The following is a 20,889-nucleotide window of genomic DNA, read 5'->3' as shown; positions in this document are numbered from 1 at the left end:
GCTAAAAAAAACATGAACATACTGTATTTTACTGGTGCACAAAGGAAAGCATGTGAAAGAAAGCGGCAGTAAGACGCTAAAGTTTCACATCGTTTATTTTAATGTATTTGACATTGCCATTCCCTTTAAATAATTATTCCGTAATTATGACATTGTGTCATGATCTGTGTTTTCGTTTCTAGTTGTTTCCTGTAGTCACGCCATGTCCTGTTTTATTTTGTTAACTTCCTGTTCCAGTCAGCTGTCCACTTACCGGTTCTCAGTATCCACACCTGTCAGTAATTATGTAATCATTCTGTGTATTTAGCCACCACCGTTTCCCATAGTCCTTGGCCAGATTGTTGTATTCGAGTTTCATTAGTGTTCCGTGTTTCCTGAGCGTTCCGTGTTTCCCGTGTTTTCGTGTTCCGTGTTCCAGTACTTTGTTTCCATCCGGCCGTGTTTCATGAGTGTTCCGAGTTTCGTTCGTGTTTCTTTGTTCCGAGTTTCTTGTGTCTCCGTGTATCCTGCCTGACCCTGGACTACTACTGACCGTGAGTTTGCCTGATCCCTGCCTGTATTTTTGCCGTAACCCTTTTGTGTATGACCTGGACCGTCTGACCCTGCCGTGAAAAATAAACCTCTGTCTGATCATAATCCTGCCTCCGTGCTGTGCATGTGGGTCCGCCGCCTGCCCGAGTCCTGACAGAACAATCTGGCCAAACTTGGACCCAGCCAGCACTTAGCCTCCGGTCAGGTCAGTGACTGTTTTTTTTCCCTTGTTTTTTACGGCGAATATTACTCTCCCGCGGAAGCATGGAATTCACCTGCGCCGAGCTACCCAGCGACCTACGTGATTATTTCAAGATCCTCGCGGAGGATTACCGACGGGCTAGTAACCCGGAGGATCAGCGCAGCGCCGTGGAGGTGGCAATAGTGACGCTGGAGGACGATGACACCGCGTTAGATCACCCCAGTGTTCATCGCCTCTATGAGCGACTGTGCGCGAAGTTTGACGAGTTAAGCGACGCGCTCTGTACCACGCCAGCGCCGGTCGCACCGCCGATGGTTTCGGTTTCCTCCTCCCCGCCCCGTCGGATCGTCGTGCCTGCACCAACCTGCCCAGCTCCATGGTTGTTTCCCTGGGAGGATTTCCTGCTCTCACGCGGCCCTCAGTCTCCAGTTCAGCCGCGCGCTGCTCAGTCTCCAGTTCAGCCGCGCGCTGCTCAGTCTCCAGTTCAGCCGCGCGCTGCTCAGTCTCCAGTTCAGCCGCGCGCTGCTCAGTCTCCAGTTCAGCCGCGCGCTGCTCAGTCTCCAGTTCAGCCGCGCGCTGCTCAGTCTCCAGTTCAGCCGCGCGCTGTTCAGTCTCCAGTTCAGCCGCGCGCTGTTCAGTCTCCAGTTCAGCCGCGCGCTGTTCAGTCTCCAGTTCAGCCGCGCGCTGTTCAGTCTCCAGTTCAGCCGCGCGCTGTTCAGTCTCCAGTTCAGCCGCGCGCTGTTCAGTCTCCAGTTCAGCCGCGCGCTGTTCAGTCTCCAGCTCAGCCGCGCGCTGTTCAGTCTCCAGCTCAGCCGCGCGCTGTTCAGTCTCCAGCTCAGCCGCGCGCTGTTCAGTCTCCAGCTCAGCGCGCTGTTCAGTCTCCAGCTCAGCCGCGCGCTGTTCAGTCTCCAGCTCAGCCGCGCGCTGTTCAGTCTCCAGCTCAGCCGCGCGCTGTTCAGTCTCCAGCTCAGCCGCGCGCTGTTCAGTCTCCAGCTCAGCCGCGCGCTGTTCAGTCTCCAGCTCAGCCGCGCGCTGTTCAGTCTCCAGCTCAGCCGCGCGTCGCCCAGACCCCAGTTCAGCCGCGCGTCGCCCAGACCCCAGTTCAGCCGCGCGTCGCCCAGACCCCAGTTCAGCCGCGCGTCGCCCAGACCCCAGTTCAGCCGCGCGTCGCCCGGTCCCCAGTTCAGCCGCGTGTCGCCCGGTCCCCAGTTCAGCCGCGTGTCGCCCGGTCCCCAGTTCAGCCGCGTGTCGCCCGGTCCCCAGTTCAGCCGCGTGTCGCCCAGACCCCAGTTCAGCCGCGTGTCGCCCGGTCCCCAGTTCAGCCGCGTGTCGCCCGGTCCCAGTTCAGCCGCGTGTCGCCCGGTCCCCAGTTCAGCCGCGTGTCGCCCGGTCCCCAGTTCAGCCGCGTGTCGCCCGGTCCCCAGTTCAGCCGCGTGTCGCCCGGTCCCCAGTTCAGCCGCGTGTCGCCCGGTCCCCAGTTCAGCCGCGTGTCGCCCGGTCCCCAGTTCAGCCGCGTGTCGCCCGGTCCCCAGTTCAGCCGCGTGTCGCCCGGTCCCCAGTTCAGCCGCGTGCCGCCCGGTCCAGTTCAGCCGCGTGCCGCCCGGTCCAGTTCAGCCGCGTGCCGCCCGGTCCAGTTCAGCCGCGTGCCGCCCGGTCCAGTTCAGCCGCGTGCCGCCCGGTCCAGGTTTCAGTCCAGTCGAGCCCAGTTCGGTCCAGTCACGCTCAGTCCTTGTCCCAGTCAGAGGGCACCGTCCGTCTGACAACTGTCAGTTCCACCCAATCAGGCCCGACGTCTCCCCCGTCGAGCTCGGCAGCTGTAAGCTGTCATGCCAGCTCCGGAGGGGACGCCGTTCCAGTTCCTGTCGATCCGTTAGGGGTCGTTCTTGTTCCTGTCGGCCATGTTGCGGCCGTTCCTGTCGGCCATGTTGACGCCGTTCCAGTCCCTGTCGGCCATGTTGACGCCGTTCCAGTCCCTGTCGATCCGTTAGGGGTTGTTCCTGTCCCTGTCGGCCAAGTTGAGGTCGTTCCTGTCCCTGTCGGCCAAGTTGAGGTCGTTCCAGTTCCTGTCCCTGTCGGCCAAGTTGAGGTCGTTCCTGTCCCTGTCGGCCAAGTTGAGGTCGTTCCTGTCCCTGTCCCTGTCGGCCAAGTTGAGGTCGTTCCAGTCCCTGTCCCTGTCGGCCAAGTTGAGGGCGTTCCCGTCGGCCAAGTAGGGGTCGCTCCCGTCGGCCAAGTAGGGGTCGCTCCTGTCTCTGGTTCCGTTCCCGTCGACCCTGTAGCGGTCGTTCCAGTCCCCGTTCCCGTCGGCCCTGTAGCGGTCGTTCCAGTCCCTGTCACCCTCGGAGCCGCAGCGCCCGCCGGCCTCCAGGTGGAGGTCGCGCCAGCCGCAGTTCCGGCGCACCTCCAGGTGGAGGTCGCGCCAGCCGCAGTTCCGGCGCACCTCCAGGTGGAGGTCGCGCCAGCCGCAGTTCCGGCGCACCTCCAGGAGGGGGTCGCGCTCGTCATAGTTCCTGCCGACCTCCAGGAGGGGGTCGTTCCCGTCGCAGCTCCCGCTGCACCGGCATCGGTTCCTGGCGGCCCGGCTCCGGCCGCGCCTGCATCGGTTCCCGGCGGCCCGGCTCCGGCCGCGCCTGCATCGGTTCCCGGCGGCCCGGCTCCGGCCGCGCCTACACCCGTCTCTCGTCGCGGTGGTCCAAGGAGGACGCCGCTGGTTCCTGTCTCTCGTCGCGGTGGTCCAAGGAGGATGCCGCTGGTTCCTGCCTCGTCCTTGGCTCGGCTGCCGGACTGGTGGCCTCGCCCTCGGCGCATCCTGCTGCTGGGATGGCGCTGCCTCCTGCGGCGCCGTCCGCCTCGACTTCTCAGCCTCCTGGATCAGCGTCCGCCAGGAGGACATCGCCGTTGGGGGGGATCCCCGTGGACGCTGGCCCAGCCCAAGGGCACTGGGTGTGCCCCTCTGCCTCAGCGGCGGCTGGGCAGGATCTCTCCGCGCCTTCACCCTCCGTGAAGGAATCCCTGATCTTCGTGTCTTCCCTGTTCGTGGACCTTGTTATGTGGACTCTTGTTTTGGCCCTCCTCCGGTCCTCCCTCCACCCACCCTGCTCATGTGCCTTGAGGGGTAGGGATTCGGTCCCTCCGCCTGGGACCACCCTCCGCCCGCCCTGGTTTGGGGGGGGGGGCTTCCGTGGGCGCCGTGGAAGGCGCCATAGGGGGGGGGGGGTACTGTCATGATCTGTGTTTTCGTTTCTAGTTGTTTCCTGTAGTCACGCCATGTCCTGTTTTATTTTGTTAACTTCCTGTTCCAGTCAGCTGTCCACTTACCGGTTCTCAGTATCCACACCTGTCAGTAATTATGTAATCATTCTGTGTATTTAGCCACCACCGTTTCCCATAGTCCTTGGCCAGATTGTTGTATTCGAGTTTCATTAGTGTTCCGTGTTTCCTGAGCGTTCCGTGTTTCCCGTGTTTTCGTGTTCCGTGTTCCAGTACCTTGTTTCCATCCGGCCGTGTTTCATGAGTGTTCCGAGTTTCGTTCGTGTTTCTTTGTTCCGAGTTTCTTGTGTATCCTGCCTGACCCTGGACTACTACTGACCGTGAGTTTGCCTGATCCCTGCCTGTATTTTTGCCGTGACCATTTCGTGTATGACCTGGACCGTCTGACCCTGCCGTGAAAAATAAACCTCTGTCTGATCATAATCCTGCCTCCGTGCTGTGCATGTGGGTCCGCCGCCTGCCCGAGTCCTGACACATTGCCTCAAAGTTGCCTCAATGTTGAAATGCCTGCAGGGAACTGCCTGTCTAAAGTAAAAGTATTTTTCTTACTTGACCTAAGAATTGTAGATAAATGGTCCTCAACCCTTTAATCCTGTCTATTATTAAATAAAAAAATATATATTATTACCATTATTACAATTATATACTACATATACATATACTATTATATTATATTCTACTATATAGCTGAAAAATACACCAAATGTACACTTAGCCAAAACTCAAAGAGCTAACAAATCTTTCTACTTCATTTTGATTTCGAAGCAGAGACAGTTGCAGAACTCTCAAGTGGCTTGTCCAGTGTCTTGTTTCCTGGTCTTCTACTACCTCTGCTTTGGTCTGCTTTTGCAAAATGAGCTTGTTTAAACATTTGCAATCTTTGGCAGATAATCTTACTGACAGTAAATGTATCTAGATTATTTGAAAACAGTAAATGGCTTGGTCTATAGAACTTTACATACATTTAACGTTCCTGAAGAAAAGGACATAGAACAAGAGGACATAGAACAACAAGGACAAGAACATAAACTAAGCAAACAACAACAGGGCAGGGCAGAAAATGGACATACACTGCTCACACATGAGCGCATTGTTGGCATGCGACAGTCACAAATTTCAGCCATTCTGAGGCATTGCCACACTCACAGAAACAGCGGTCCTGTGAGAGAGAAGATTTAAAACAACAACTTACAGTGATCATCAGCACAGCGGGAAGAGGGATAGCAAGTCCCCAGATAGACAGAACACATGACTGTATCAAACAAAGAGGTCAGGATATAGTACATCGACCCAGAATCTTGTCTGTGAATAAACCAGGCCACGCGTAATGAAGTACATTGTCTCTCTCTTTTTTTCTATATTTGTGCTATTGTTCCTATCTAGAACCCTCTTGCAAGCAGGGGTGTGGATTAGCAAGAGTCTTCTTTGATTCTTTGATACCGCGTGTGAAGAATGTGGTTTAACGTCATCTTCTAGAACACAGGCAGACAGGGAATCTCCCACGTTTAACCAGTGTTTCTTGGACTCCTTTTGCGGAATACTTTCACATGATTTTAACTTAATAATTGAAAGAAAGATTTACTTACACCTTACAAAAAATTCTCAAAGCTGTCAAAGAGAGTGCCTATGTGACTGTTTTTGATTTTTCTAAATGAAGACAGCTGATTAAAGGTCAGGGCCCAGATTAAAGGTTGCTTGAAAAGGAGTTTGACCTGTTTATTCCGTAGAAGGAAGCAGGTACTTTGAATTGCAAGTTATATAACACTACATTTGCTCACATGCATAGTAAGATCATTGAACCTTTCCATCTGTTCCTGCATCTTCTGAAACAAAGCTTCAAACCTTTGCGTTAAGCTTTCAGCAGTAGAATGAACTAGACAAGCTGCAGTACGTTTATGTCAGTGGTTCTAAACCTTGTTGGAGGTACTGAACCCCGCCAGGAAAAAGAAGTAGTAGGAATTATGGTGAAAATACTATGTAATATATTTATATCTATATACAGTCTACTGTAGCTTCAGCGGTTTTATGCAAAGTCACTGAGGGTGTGGCAGTAGGCTTTACTGTTTGTTGTGGGTTTAGATTACCTTTCATGTGTCTTGTTTGCTTTAAATTCATTTCTTTGCAGGAAGATATAAGCAACCAGTGTTTTTCCATCTTCAAGTACCTGCAAATACTCTTCTGCAATGAATTGTATGTGACTAAAATGGAGTTCTGTTTCACTGTTACATTATTAGTGTCACCCCTATGGCTGCTTTGGAGCTCGTCTTACTATTATTTATACTGTAGTTTCCAACATGAATGAACTGAAAAAAATTTAAATAAATAATTTCTTTAATTTTTTGGCTTTCTAAAGGCTCTTAGTTATGTAAATGGGAGCTTGTCATTGTACAGAATAATTTTACTAATTTTAGGAGATTGTTTTTAATGTAAAATTTGGTAGTAATTACTGTGGGTGTGAAATAAATTTAAAATCACTTCCTTCTATTATAAAATTGGAATTTAACTATAAACTAGTCCATAGAGGAAATGTTGTGAAAGGAGAAAATGCTGAGTGATACCTGACTATTTGTTTCTAGTATCGGTTGTGTTGAGCGGTCATGGACCTGTTTGACAACGCGAAGCAGCTGACTTGCATTGATTCTCACTCAGGTGTGGCGTAGTTGGGCAGGTTCATCACAGGAAAAGAGGCGTGTTTAGGTTCTAGGAAGAGATAGAGAACAGGAGAAGCGATGAGGAATATTCTGTACCATAGATAGCAGTCAAATCTGTCATGTGTAACATCAGTCATGACTTCTTTCAAGATGATATGTGTGGCAACTCTGCTGAATCTCATGACACAAGGTAAAAACAATCGTCTCTCAATACAGCTGAACTAGTCATTCAATTATTTATTGCCTATTAGTTATGAATATGAAAGGTTATATTTTGCAATACATCCATTTTATGATCTGTGAACTCTACTTACATTGTTTACATCATTAATACTGTTTAGGCAAGAAGTGAACACCCTAATAATCACAAATATAAATTTAAAACTTGAGTCGTAAATTTAGGGAAAAGATACTGGATGTGCCTTTATGTTATCTTATTTGTTCATTTAGTTAGATTTAGAAGGTTTTAAACAGGAAAATACAATTTTAATGTATACAATGATGAATAAAAGCTTTTTCAGATTTGTTCGTTGTATAACACATAACATAGTACAATTACAAATATTACATAAATACATTTTATTTGTCACATTTCACAACTTTAACGTTGCATGTAACAGCTACATTCAGGCAAAACAAGACACATAATCCTATGTCTTGTGAAATTCTACCTGCATGACCAAAGGTTTGCATCATATCATCAGCATCCTCTTACTGTATTCTACACTCAGAATTGTGACTAGGTTGATTTATGACCATATTCTGTTTGTAAAACATTTACTGAGGTTAAGAAAATTTGTTTATTACACAGTCATAAATTTAAAATTAATTATCATATCACATGTACCTTTAAATATGGTCCGAATCTGGCTTTTAGAGTGGAAATAGTAAATAGCATTTATGCAGTAAAACAGGTTGGAGTGACAATAATTGTGATTGTAATAATATTATTGGAGATCTTTTAACCACATATTTTTATACTGTATATTAGTCATTCGAATTTTATCTGACAGTAGAGTGAAGTTTCCTTTTATTTCCAAAATATTATGATTTCAAGGGACAAAGTAAAACCAGTTTGATGGGAAACTTAACAGGATGTGTTTACTGTGTGTAAACATTGGTTGTTAATAAATCGTTGGGGAAGACAGATTACAAAATGCTAATAATCGATAATTAAAATCAAAAATATTTTTTGTAAATGCAGGGAAAAGGTGTTTTATTTTCTACACTCTCTTACATATTACATTACGTTATAATACCATTAAAACACATACCATTAATTATGCACATAACATCTTTTAATGTTTTTTGTTTGTTCTCTAACTTTTAGAGTGTCGCTCACAGCTAAGTGGTAAGTCAATACTTCTATACAAATCCACTGTACTGTATGTCATCTGGTGTCACGTGTGACATGTTATATGAACTTTACAACAGAATCTTCTGTCAAACTCAGAATAATCAATTACTGTAGATGCAATAAAACATCTGACAAAATGTGAATTGAGGTTTTTGATTACAAATGCAAAGCACATTTCTAAAGTCACGACTTTCGAACAACAGATGATCGTATCATTGCAGAAGCTACTCTAAAATGACAGTTAATAGGTAGTTTTTCTCAATAGGAACTTTAATGTCTGTCTTTCTCCAGTGTGTGGTCAGCCTCCACTTAACACCAAGATAGTTGGAGGACAGGTGGCTTCTGCAGGCAGTTGGCCCTGGCAGGTCAGCCTGCAACATTCTGGAAACCACTTCTGTGGAGGATCCCTCATCAACAGTCAGTGGGTGCTGACTGCTGCTCACTGCTTCGTAATGTGAGTAGTGAAAGTATAGATGATGTGTGATGTCCACACTAAAAACAAATACAAATCAACAATACAGTTAGTAACCCAAAATTATTGCGTTGTTTATTATTTATGTTTCTTGACCAACTTGGTTATTTTGTGGCCCTTCATGACCAAAGATTTGAAGATAGAAGAAAAACATAGATATAAATTATAAATGCTAATTTTGTGTGCAGATTGATTTATAATTTTGAAAATAAAATCCACAACAGTTAAAAAAATGATACTCAATATGTTTCATTTAAGAACTGGCTACCCTGCAAGCAGTGTGACTGCAGTACTGGGTCTCCAAACTCAGTCAGGATCCAACCCTAATGCACAGTATGTGGGGCTGACTAAGGTCATTGTTCATCCCAACTACAACTCCAACACAAACGACAACGACATCTGCCTCCTGCAGCTGGCATCAGCAGTGACTTTCACCAACTACATTCAGCCTGTGTGTCTGGCAGCGCCAGGCAGCACCTTCTACAATGGCACTGACTCCTGGGTCACTGGCTGGGGAGTCACCTCAAGTGGATGTGAGTCATGAAGCAAATAGAGATAAAATAAGTAAAGTAATATATTTTATCTAATTTAAATAAAGTAAGCAACAGCCACATGGTGCAGCTGTATGAAAGTGCATGACAGGACAAACATTCACAAACATGATGCTGATACTTGGCACTATACTGTGTAAATTGTTTATTATAATCAATTTAATTTAATCGATTTTGAAGGTTTAACTAATATTTTTCAAAATTAAACTTCTGTCTCTTCAGCTCAAACTGTTTCACAAACCCTAATGGAGGTGGAGATCCCAGTTGTGGGCAACAGACAGTGTAACTGTGACTATGGAGTTGGAGCAATCACCAACAACATGATTTGTGCTGGGTTAAGTGCTGGAGGGAAGGACTCCTGTCAGGTAATCAGCTTTACTGTGTTTGTGTCACATTTGTCCTCCTGTCTCCACTAAATGTTGTGTTGTGTTCAAAGGGAGACTCAGGTGGTCCAATGGTGAGCAAGCAGGGTGGTCGCTGGACCCAGAGTGGAGTCGTCAGTTTTGGAAACCAATGTGCTTTACCTAATTTTCCTGGAGTCTACACCAGAGTGTCCCAGTATCAGTCCTGGATCAACAGCCTGATCACCAGCAACCAGCCGGGCTTCATCACCTACACATCCACTGGGACTGATGGGGACCTCAGTGTCTCCTGTGCTGGTCTTCCACCAGTAACAACCACAGCCCCTCCCACAACAACACCGAAACGTAAGTGTCTGGTTTTGTTTTTGTTTTAAACTTTTGTTCAGGTCAGGTCTATCCTGCACCAGTTGTAGCTCTTTTTTGAAACTGGCTTTGAATATAGTGGTGGAGTGGATAGCACTGTCACCTCACAGCGAGAAGGGCCTGGGTTTGATTCCTTTCTGGGTTCGATTCCTTTCTGGGTTCGATTCTTTACTGTGTGGAGTTTGCATGTTAATCCAAACTCTGTGTTTTTGTATGAGTTCTCTCCGGGTTCTCCGGCTTCCTCCCATGGTCCAAAAACGTGCATTAGGTTGATTGGTCACTCTGGTGTGAATGATTGTCTGTGTGTTGCCCTGTGTGTTGCCCTGTGTGTTGCCCTGTGGTGGACTGGCGACCTGTCCCAGGGATAGGCTCCAGCACCACCCACGACCCTGCATGGGAATAAGCTGTAGAAAATGGATGGAAGGACTTCCAGCCTGTACTCAGCACAGCTCAGATGTTCCTGTACACGACGCCGGCCACTTGGTCATAGCATTTCATGCATGCCCTGCCTGCTAGCATCTTGCACCCAGCTGTTATGTGCTGGATTGTTTCCTGCACCTGGAGTCACAGATCCCAGCATCTATTGATCTACATGTAGTACAGTACTCATAGCCTGCTCCTGTGCTGCTAGGATTAGTGCCTCCGTGCTGTCTTTCAGTCCAGCTTTGTCCAGCCACTGGTAGGATTTGTTGATATCAGCCATTTCTTATCTGCTGGTGGTATTTATTCCTCTTGGTTAAATGTTTTTTTTTCTTGTTTTTATTAGTCCTTCCTAAATATTTGATGTCGCAGAATTGGTAGACAGATTGGCAGGAGTCAAAACAACAAGATATAAATAGGCACAAAACAAATAGATAGAAATAGATGAAGGTATACCTTAGGCAAACACATTCATAACCAAATAACTGCTATATTGTTATTAATTGTTAAATCTGAATTGTTATGGCAGACATGGGAGTGGTACTGTTACAGGCACGGGACAAACTCTACTCGAACTGGACTAGGACAGGAATGCGCTCACCATGAGTGGGCAAACTGACTATTAAGGCTTACAAACAAGACAGGGAGGGAGGACCCAAATGTACGACCCACAGACAGGACTAAACAATAAACGGTTTAATAAATAAACATATACTGTACAGTAGACAAAGGGAGATATAAACTATGGATGCTGCACATGCAGGATTGGCCAATAATTAACAACACCAAACTAACACATATATTTAACTGGATAACTAAAGATAACTGCAGAGCAGGAAAATAAATCAACCCTAATAAAAACACTTAATATGCAAACAACAATACATGAGACACACTGAACAAACAAACAGACCTGGACAGCGGAAGCACGATGACATGATAACAATATGTACAGTATAATGCACCAACAAAGACTGTCCGCAAACTGAGAGCCTAAATACTAGACAAGACAGGTGAACCCAATCAAACTAATTACAGGAAATGACAAGACAGAACAAGGACACACAACCAAAAAGGGAAGCCAGGCTCCCCCTGGTGGCGTGGAAGCCGAGTCATTACAGGTACAGCAACTCCTGATGATCCCCATCAGTTTCCTCTAGAAATCTGATGAACTGACGACGCTGAAGTCCCTGTGCATGTATACTGTAAAGTTGACAAGTTTCATGACTGGATTCAGGACATGCTTAAGCTGCAACTGCAACTTGCAAAGAGATAATAAAATCATGCTTAGGGACCCGGAACCCCCGTGCAACTACAGTGTTATAAACCTAAGCCCCCATTGTAATGCAACCCAACATACTGTAACTATGTCAAACAATTTACTATGCATATAGTAGCAAACAGCTGTGTAACATCACAAACTAAAAACTGAAATTTGCAGCATGATATCCTACTCAGAACTAGTCATACGTTGATTTTTTTTGTGTCGGAGAGAACTACAGACATCTAGCAGCCAGTGAGGCGGCTGGATGTATGATACCGAGTTAATAGCATTAAAGCCGGGTTTTTTATACAGTTTCAAGGCAGCCAATCGCAAAGCTTCAAATTCTGTCTCCGTGATCACCACCAAAACTGTTGCTTACTTAATTGGATACAAAATTCAACGTGATCAAATATAATTAGTTTAATTCACTCAAAAAGAAAACAAAATGTCACAAAAATTCAAGTTTCAAATTTAAGTTAGTAGAGCTTTTTATATATAAAAAAAAGTTTATACCTCTTAATCACTTTAATTGTTTTGAACATGGGTTTACAGTGTACTTTTTCTTTCCAGCTGTGCTTTGTGGCCAAGCTGCGTTAAATACTCGTATTCTGGGAGGAAACTCGTCAGCTGGCATGTGGCCGTGGATGGTGAGCCTCCAGAGGAATGGAAGCCATGTGTGTGGTGGGACTTTAGTGGCTGTGGACTCTGTGCTGAGTGATGCTAGCTGCATCTCAAGGTGAGATAGCAGAGATAGTGTATGATGAAATGATATAATGACTTTTGAAAAGTTTTCACAAATACAAGTATGATGACGTTGTGTGTGAGAGTGAATGGGTGAATGAGAAGTAGTGTGAAGTGCTCTTTGTCAGGGCTCACTGTGAGCGGACAGGAGTGAGGGACCCAAATGCACAGCTTAGGAGACAGGACTTGGAACGAACTAGGTTTATTAAACATAAAGTAAAAGTGGCAGGCAAAAACGTGAGTCGAGCAGGCAATAGTCAAACCAAAAACACTACCAAAATAAAAGAGGAAATGAACAAGGCAAACCAAAAAACACAGGAACAATCCTGGTTCATGCAGTTCAGCAGTGTGGGCGGAGGGAGGACTGGTGGAGGGCAAAAACTCAACAAACTCACACAGAACGCCAACAGGGTGGGCGGAGGGTGGACTGGAGGAGGGCACAACAATAACACCCCCCCACAACAAAACTCACGCCAGAAACCGACAGACAGAGGAAACCCCACCAGATAACAAAAACGACCAAGAGTCCGATAAACAAAAGTCCACAAGGTATGTCCAAAGGCACAGGAACACCACTCAAACTGACGAGATGAGAGCCGGCGAGGAGCCGGAACCAGAGACGAACGTAGACGTGGAGCCAGGGGTGATTAGTGGCGGACCGCCAGGTGCAGAAGCTGATACAAGCGTGATTGGTACCGGGCCACCAGAACCCCTGGAAGCAGCGCCTACACACAAGAAGTAGAGTACCCTGTATCCACGGTTGGAGCGGTCGTCTCCGACCTCCTGGAGACGGAGAGTGGCGCGGCTTCCCTTGGACCCCCAGGGGCGGAAGCACAGTTGCTTCCGCAGGAACCACCTGTACCTCCAAGGACGGCACCTGTGCACAGAGAAGCAGAAGGCACCAGGCACCGGACCGAATGGCCCCTCTTGGAACCAACAGGAATTAGAATGACCTCCTTTTCGGAGCCAACAGGAACTAGAATGGCCTCTTCTTCGGAGCCAACACGAGACAGAACGGCCTCCTCTTCGGAGCCAACACGGGACAGAATGGCCATCTCTTCGGGTCCAACAGGAGCGAGAATCACCGCTTCTTCAGAGCCGGCAGGGATGGCCTTCCCCGGACCGACAGGGGCAGGAACGGGCTCATCTGGACCGACAGGGGAAGGAGTCGAGACCTGGTTTGGCTGGGCGGCAGTGGAGCTCGACGGGGCAGAAGCCATGCTTGACTGGACCGGGGCTAGGCTCGACCAGGCAGCAACAGAGGTCAGGATGAGCGAGAAACCTGTGGTGCCTGTAGACTGTGGCACAGAAGCAGGTGCGGGCTGTGGCACAGGGACTGATGCAGGCTGAAGCACAGGGGCTGATGCGGGGTCCGATTGTGGCTCTACATAATTCCCGGCCCTAATACAGCGCAGGAATCCTGAGGACCAGGGCTGCTGCTTCCTGGAGGAGATGTCCTCTGGCGTCTGGATAGGTGGTGGCACTGGCAATATTGAGTGAGCATTGGTGACGGATCCGGAAGAACAGACTGTCAGACATGCCTGCGATGAAGTTGGGGGTGTCGTCTGGACAGCAGGGGGAATCCTTAGCTGGAGGAGGAGGAAGCCAGCAAAGAGGCGACAGGAACGTGAGCTTGAGCTGGCGAAGTGGTGACAGCAATCTCACGCCGCGCAGAGTGCATGTTAAATTTGCCCGCAGCTCCTGGAGCCTGGCGAACAGCGGTCTTACCACAGGGTAGTGAAGCCACCAGTGCTCTTCCTCATGGATCTCCACCGCCAGTCTCACCACACGGAGCCGTGCCTTCAAGCCGGATTCCTTTGCGTATTCCCTTGCGAGCTCTGCAAAGCACCAACGGAGGTCCTCCGGTAACCCGGGGCAGGTGAACGGCATGGTGAGGGAAAAAAGCAAGCGTGCTCCGGTAAAAAGAAAAACTGGAAAAAAAAGAAAAACACCCGTCTAAAATGGCTGGCTGGGTTCGAATCTGGCCAGATAGTACTCAGGGCTCACCGTAAGCGGACAGGAGTGAGTGACCCAAATGCACAGCTCAGGAGACAGGACTTGGAAGGAACTAGGTTCATTAAACATAAACTAAAAGCGGCAGGCAAAAACGTGAGTCGGGCAGACAAAAGTCAAACCAGTAAACACAATTCAAGAGAGAACGCAGTCAAAAACAGGCACGAGTCAAAACCATGGACTTACATGAGAATTGCTGAAAGGCTGACAGATCGGGTGCTCGACAAAAACTATGTGGCAAACGGAACAAGTGAGTACTGGAGCTTACAGTAAATGAAAACTAATGACTGAATGGAAAACAGCTGACAGGGCACGTGATCAGAAACGTAAATCAAGCAAAAGACATGACAGAACAAAAACCAGAAACACTACAAAAATAAAACAGGAAATGAACATGGAAAACCAAGAAACAACACAAGAAAATCCAGGTTCATGACACTCTGGATCCTCGAAGTGTGTTTAAATGTGCTCTATAAGTTTGTAACATTTACTATTTACCGTTTGGATTAATCTGCCAACATTGGCCCTCAATATATAAACTATGCAGATCTGATAAAAAGAAAAAGATCAGAGGTTTTAGGTAATTACCATACAGTATGTTTGAAGTAGCCAATGTGTTTTGAACATATTGAAGATGTTTTGTCAACCGGTGTATAAAGTGCAAAGGCATTTTTTCATATTTGATCCTTGTGATACATGTTTTTGGAAGGGGTCATAACATAATGAAATACAAAGCTAATAGATATTATTTTAAAATTTCCTCAGTCCTCATTACATTTAATTAATTAATTTTCTCTCTCACAGTTCATCTAAGCCGTCTGATTGGACCGCTGTTTTGGGTCTTTTGAACCAATATGGCTCCAACCCTAATCAAGTGTCACTGAATGTGACAAATATCACCCTGAGCAACCTGACTGGCTCTAACATAGCAGTGCTGCATGTGGCGTCCCAACCCACCTTGTCCAACTACATCCAGCCCATCTGTCTGGGTGATGGACAAACCTTTGCTGTGGGTTCAACATGCTGGGCTGCTGGTTGGAGCTCAGGGAGAGGAGGAGGTGAGTCTCTGATACATGGACACAGAAATACTATCAACACAATCTGCATCCTTTCACCAGTTTGGGTTAAGCCTGGCTCAGACAGTTATAATCTGAGTAGACCTCAGTTGTTTTGCTACTTGTTACAGTAATTTCTCTTACTACCACCTTTAGTGCAAGGAATTCTGCAGGAGACCCAGACCTCTGTGGTAAACTGTGGGAACTCATCAACCAGTGGCAGCATTTGTACAGGAGCTATAATACTGGATCAGGTGAATAAAGCCATTAATTTGTATATATATTAGTACAGGTTTCTATTTCAACAAGGTGAAGTCAGGTTTTCCTACAGTGTTGTTTTAACCGTCATATAACTTTCTCCTTTACAGGGTGATGCTGGTGGTCCACTAATGTGTAAAGTGGGCAGCTACTGGTACCAGGCTGCTGTGTTAACAGTCTCCACAAACTCTACCAGTCAAACACGAGCAGCAGTTTCGAGCTTCACCACACTGACAGCCTACGACGCCTTTCTGCATCAGACCCTGGGGTCATTTTTGTCTCCTACCAGTGGAGGCAATACAACCTCCTCGTCCAGCACTGATGCCGGTTCTACTTCCTCCTCCTCCAGCACTGGGCGGGGTTCTGCTCTCTTGGCCTTCTTCCTCCCCCATCTCCTTTTTTTTATCACTTCCGTCTACCTCTTTCAATAATGTATTTTTTTGAGTGAACATACTGTAGGTCTATGTGAATTTACCTAGATAAACTTCTCTGTCCTGTAGCATACATGAATAATATACCTCTCATTTTTCCCACCAGGAAGAGGGATTTCTTTTTTGTTTATTCATAACTAATGACTTGTGCTGCTGTTTGTATGTGTTCTGTTTTTTGTTGTTTATTCTCAGCAACCAGGTGTTCACCCTGGACAGATCGCTAGACCATGACAGGATCCATAACATATTGTTGGCTTCTTGCAGTAAAAGAAATAAAGATGCTGAGTGTTTGATCCCAGGTTCTATGCTCATGGGTTAGATGAAAAAGAAACAACTGTACAAAACCTCTCATGACCTCACAGCTCGAAGGGACTGGGTTCAGCCAGGTGTGTTTCTGTAAAAAGTTCCTGTTCCTGTTCCTGTTCTTGTGCAGGTTGTTTTGGCCCATCTACCCGAATACTGTCTACTACATAAGGTGTACTATGATGGAGTTCCTGATTATTATCATTGTATTTGTTTACAAGGTCAACAGGATTTAAAAAAATAAAATTGCCAATTTAGCTTCTTTCCTAAATTCTTCATTTACTGTAGGAGTGTTTCCATCTTTCAAAGGCATCTGCAATGTTCACCTGTTATATCAGGCTTTTTAGGGGCTTTTTGTGATATACTGTAAATTATCTCATTCATGTTGGCAAGTTCCTAAATGTGCTTTTTCTGATACACGACAGCAATGTAGACATCAACAGGAAGAGAAAGAAAGTCCTCAAGTTACTGTGACTGATATTTATTTCCAGATGAACTTTAGTGATAGGTTACCAAGTTTCTCCTGCACCATTTTATCAACTCTCTCATTCTGAACAACAGAGAGCATGTTCTTCCAGTCACCGATCTGACCTGTAAAAGCAGAACAAAAGCTGAATCTGATGTCTGGTCAGTTGTTTCTGAACAGGTGAAATATTTATGTCCCATTACTTTTACGCATGAAGCTTCCACTGCACCTGTCTTTTGGTATGAACTTGTCTTATTCTTCGTAGGCTTAAAGGTGCATTTTTCCACGACTTGCTCAATGGCTGACCCCTTCCCTAAGAAGCTGCAGATCTTTGTGAGATCTCCGGGCTGTGTGTCTGATATCCGGACCTGCAGTGTGGGAGCCCCCCAGGGGACTGTCCTGACCCCCTTACTCTTCACCCTCTACACTGCAGACATCAGACACAACTCATCTGGCTGTGTTCGGCAGACGTTCTCAGACGACTCTGCAATTGTTGGACTTATCACTGACAATAATCCCTCCAGGGAAAAAACATCCAGAGGGAGGACTTGCATAAGTACCTGGTTATTCACCTAAACAACAAGCTGGACTGGAGTAACAACATAGACACACTGTACAGGAAAGGCCCCTCTCTACCTCCAAGGAAGGCTAAGGTTGTTTGGACCACTCCTGAAGACCTTCTATGACTTTGTGGTGGCATCAGCCATCCTGTACGGTGTGGTTTGCTGGAGCAGTAGGATCACAGTACATCATGTACATAATGTTGATAACCTGTAGAGTTCTCACCCTGTGTTTTCCTTTCTTTTAATAATTGTGTCTCTATTGTCTTCTGTATTATTTGTCTTTTGTGCTGTTGCAACATGGCAATTTCCCCATCATGGCACAATAAAGGTTTTCTATTCTTTTCTGTTCTATTCTGCATGTGCAGCTGCAGATGCAACTTTGATATGGATAGCTTTGATAGCCATGCAGATAAACATAACTCCATACCAACACATTCTGTCTGCTTTAACTCCAAAGGGTCCAAAGTAATCGACCGCCAACAAATGAACAGTGGGTCATCTGGGATGATTCTCACCTAGAGTAAGTCTGACGTCTGCTGGTGAACTGATTGAGCATTCAAACGATGACAGATAATCCATCTGCGCAGCACAGGAGCTATTAATCTGGATCAGGTGAAAAGAGGCTTAAAGTATACTTCTATAATTAGAAGTTCTTTTTCACCAAGGTGGAGAAGTTGTTTTACCAAGCTATAAGTTTACAGTGTGGTTTAACTGTTACAGTATATACTGTAACTTAAATGAATGAAGTTGAAGTTTGAGATTCAACCATCAATTGTCTACTGCCTATTCCCATGTGGGGTCGCGGGTGGGCAACACACAGACAGACAGACAACCAATCGCACACACCTATGGGGAAGTCAGAGGGACCAATCAACCCACGTGAACACAGGGAGAACATGCAAACACACAGAAAGGGAACCGGTCTGCTCCGGGAATCAAACCCAGGCCCTTCTCGCTGTGAGGCAACAGTGCTACCCACTAGTAATCTTTTTAATTGCAAATCTTTGTTTCACTTTTTTCTAAAACTTTGATTACGTAAAACAAATCATCTTTTTACCTAAAAAATCTGAAAGAATGTTACAGTATATTACTAAAACATGGGAGCTCTTTAAATTGTGGTAAAGGTTGTTTAGGATCTACAAAATGGGAAACAATTAATGCTTATTATTCTTTTGTGTGTTTGTATTATTGAATTAATATTGGATACTGCAGTAGTTCTTTTATTTAGCAGAGTGTTGGGCTAGTTTTTGCAGTGTTTACTCAGTGCTTAAGTTCTAAGTGACAAGAACAGACCTTTTCACAGCTTCACACCTAAACATTAACAGGACAGAACTTATTGAATTGAATGGACAAAAATACACTTACACATTAGTAGCAGTAACAGTAGTACAACATACTGTCTGGAGACGTTTGCTTACGTGTGCTTACATTCTAACCTCTTGGTGACACTTGATTTTAGAGAGATATTCAGCTGTGCGTTTACTCTGAACAATACAGGTGTTGTACACTGAGCCTGAAAGAAGATTATCAGTCTTTTCAGACGAGGCAGACTGGTTTGAGGAAACACGTCATGGAAGGTACCCTACCAACAACAACACAGATTACCTAAAAGATATAAACTATAAAAATTAAAATGAAAAGCCTTGTTTACTTGTTTTGTAAAATCATCCCTTTCTTTTTTAACTACAGTAATAGGGTAAAATATCAGTAAACACATAATAGTTATTTCAGTTTAGTGTATATTGAGTAATACTCCCAATTAGATGGCACTTTCCAACCATGTGTACATACAGTACAGTATGTGTCTATAGCTTGTGTCTCACGTGTTAAAGAACTAACCCAGTAGGCACATAACCGACCTTTAATGTTACAATATTGTTGAAATAATGTCAATTGCCGATGTGCAAACTACAATAATGCTGAAAGTTGTAAAAAGGCCAAAATACCAATAAATCAACGTTGACGTGTTTGAAATAATGTCAGTTGTTTTAATAACCTTAATGTAACATAGAAATAATAAGAAATAATGTTAATGCAAATGGTTGTGTAAAAAATGTATGATGATGTTGTAAATAATTATTTGTTAGTTACTTTTTATAGTTTTATGTGTTCCACATGAACATATTTTACTGGTGCACAAAGGAAAGCATGTGAAAGAAAGCGGCAGTAAGACGCTAAAGTTTCACATCGTTTATTTTAATGTATTTGACATTTCCATTCCCTCTAAATAATTATTTCATTATTATGAAATTTATGAACTCAAAGTTGCCTCAATGTTGAAATGCCTGCTGGGAACTGCCTGTCTTAATTAATTAATTAAGTATTTTTCTTACATGACCCAAATGTTCCTCAACCCTTTCTTAAATAAAAATAATACAATTATTACCATCATTACAATTACATACTACATATACATATACTTGTATATGTAGTATTATATACTACTATATAGAGAAAAAATACAATTAATTAATGTCAAAAAACAAATGAAATCATAGGCTTAAAGAAAATGTAAGTTGAAAATGGTTTGTCAACACAGATTTTTCTCCTAATGCTACTGTTTATCTGAATCTCCAGAGGCAGGAGGGATCCAACCTCAGTGAGCTTAACACTACGTCTGAAAACAACGTGACTCCTGCAGAGTCCTGCAGCTTGACAGTGAGACAGTAACTGCTTATTGTCTACTGTACTGTATACTGTACAGTACCTTCCTCCTGTTTGCTGGCAGCACCTTTTACAAAAGTACTGACTCCTGGGTCATTAGCTGAGAGTCATAAAACATATAACTGACAGCTTTTTATGTAATGACACTAGAGCAGTTAATTGAAGCCACAGCCAGACACACTACTGTTCAGCTTTAACATGTGAAAACAGAAGATACAGAGGAGGCACAATTTTGTCATTAAACATCTAAACTAAAGATTTAAAAATATATTTTTTGTTTTTTAGAGGATGAAAGTAAAAGAAGTCAAATGAAGTTGTCATGTTTACATTTAGGGAAAGAGCAGAGGCAGTTGCAGGACTCTCAGGTGGCTGGTAGGTGCAGGCACAGTCACACTGGGCATCAAAATGTATACAATTCAGAAACAGAAGTAGCAAATGAGCCCATTGATGTCCAAGTGTCCAATGTCTAGTGTCTTGTTTCCTGGTCTTGATGGACCTCTGCTTTGCTCTGCTTTTGCAAAATGAGCTTATTTAAACATTTGCAAGCGTTGGCAGATAATTTTACTGATGGTAAATGTATCTAGATTATTTGACAACAGTTTAGATTCAAACTCTCAGACAGTGTCAGGGAAACCACGTCTGAATCAGAATCAGAGAGTAAATGGCTTGGTCTATAGAACTTGACATAAATTTGACGTTCCTGAAGAAAAGGACAAATGCTCTGCTAAGAACAGAAAATAAACTAAGCAAACAACAAAGGGCAGAAATTGGACGTATATGCTCACATTCTGAGGCATTGCTCACACACAGAAATGTCTGGACAGCAGTTGCCACACTCACAGGAACAGTGGTCCTGTGAGAGAAGATTTAATACATACACTGTAAACTTACAGTGATCATCAGTACAGGTGGAAGAGGAATAGCAAGAGGAATTGTTTTTTACTTAGAACCCTCT

General features: G+C 45.1%; 1 protein-coding gene across 4 annotated transcripts; it reads left to right on the top strand.

Moving 5' to 3' along the window:
- Positions 1 to 6,645: 6,645 nt before the first annotated feature.
- Positions 6,646 to 17,612, top strand: LOC114859833 (prostasin-like). Of its 4 annotated transcripts, XM_029157860.2 has the most exons (12): positions 6,646 to 6,841; positions 7,976 to 8,002; positions 8,300 to 8,462; positions 8,739 to 9,013; positions 9,254 to 9,396; positions 9,468 to 9,738; positions 12,011 to 12,176; positions 14,999 to 15,252; positions 15,406 to 15,503; positions 15,618 to 16,324; positions 16,803 to 16,887; positions 16,973 to 17,612. In XM_029157860.2, exons 1-10 carry the CDS (start codon positions 6,787 to 6,789, stop codon positions 15,936 to 15,938), a joined length of 1,773 nt encoding a protein of 590 aa, XP_029013693.1. In that variant the 5' UTR covers positions 6,646 to 6,786; the 3' UTR covers positions 15,939 to 16,324; positions 16,803 to 16,887; positions 16,973 to 17,612. The 4 variants fall into 4 exon arrangements, with proteins under 4 accessions (XP_029013693.1, XP_029013694.1, XP_029013691.1 ...); XM_029157861.2 differs by having other exon boundaries at positions 7,982 to 8,002; positions 15,618 to 16,887; XM_029157858.2 differs by having other exon boundaries at positions 15,618 to 16,887.
- The last annotated feature ends 3,277 nt before the right edge of the window (positions 17,613 to 20,889 follow it).

Source organism: Betta splendens, chromosome 8 (assembly GCF_900634795.4).
Source record: "Betta splendens chromosome 8, fBetSpl5.4, whole genome shotgun sequence".
Classification (NCBI taxonomy): Eukaryota; Metazoa; Chordata; class Actinopteri; order Anabantiformes; family Osphronemidae; genus Betta; species Betta splendens.
The sequence above is the reverse complement of the archived record's forward strand: the minus strand, read 5'-3'. Positions and strand labels throughout refer to the sequence as shown.

Excerpts from the sequence above, each read along its gene's own strand:
- LOC114859833 (XM_029157860.2), top strand. The coding sequence starts at position 6,787 with ATGACTTCTTTCAAGATGATATGTGTGGCAACTCTGCTGAATCTCATG. Across the intron at positions 8,003-8,299 it reads GTGTCGCTCACAGCTAAGTG|TGTGTGGTCAGCCTCCACTT; the intron begins GTAAGTCAATAC and ends GTCTTTCTCCAG. Across the intron at positions 9,397-9,467 it reads GAGGGAAGGACTCCTGTCAG|GGAGACTCAGGTGGTCCAAT; the intron begins GTAATCAGCTTT and ends TTGTGTTCAAAG.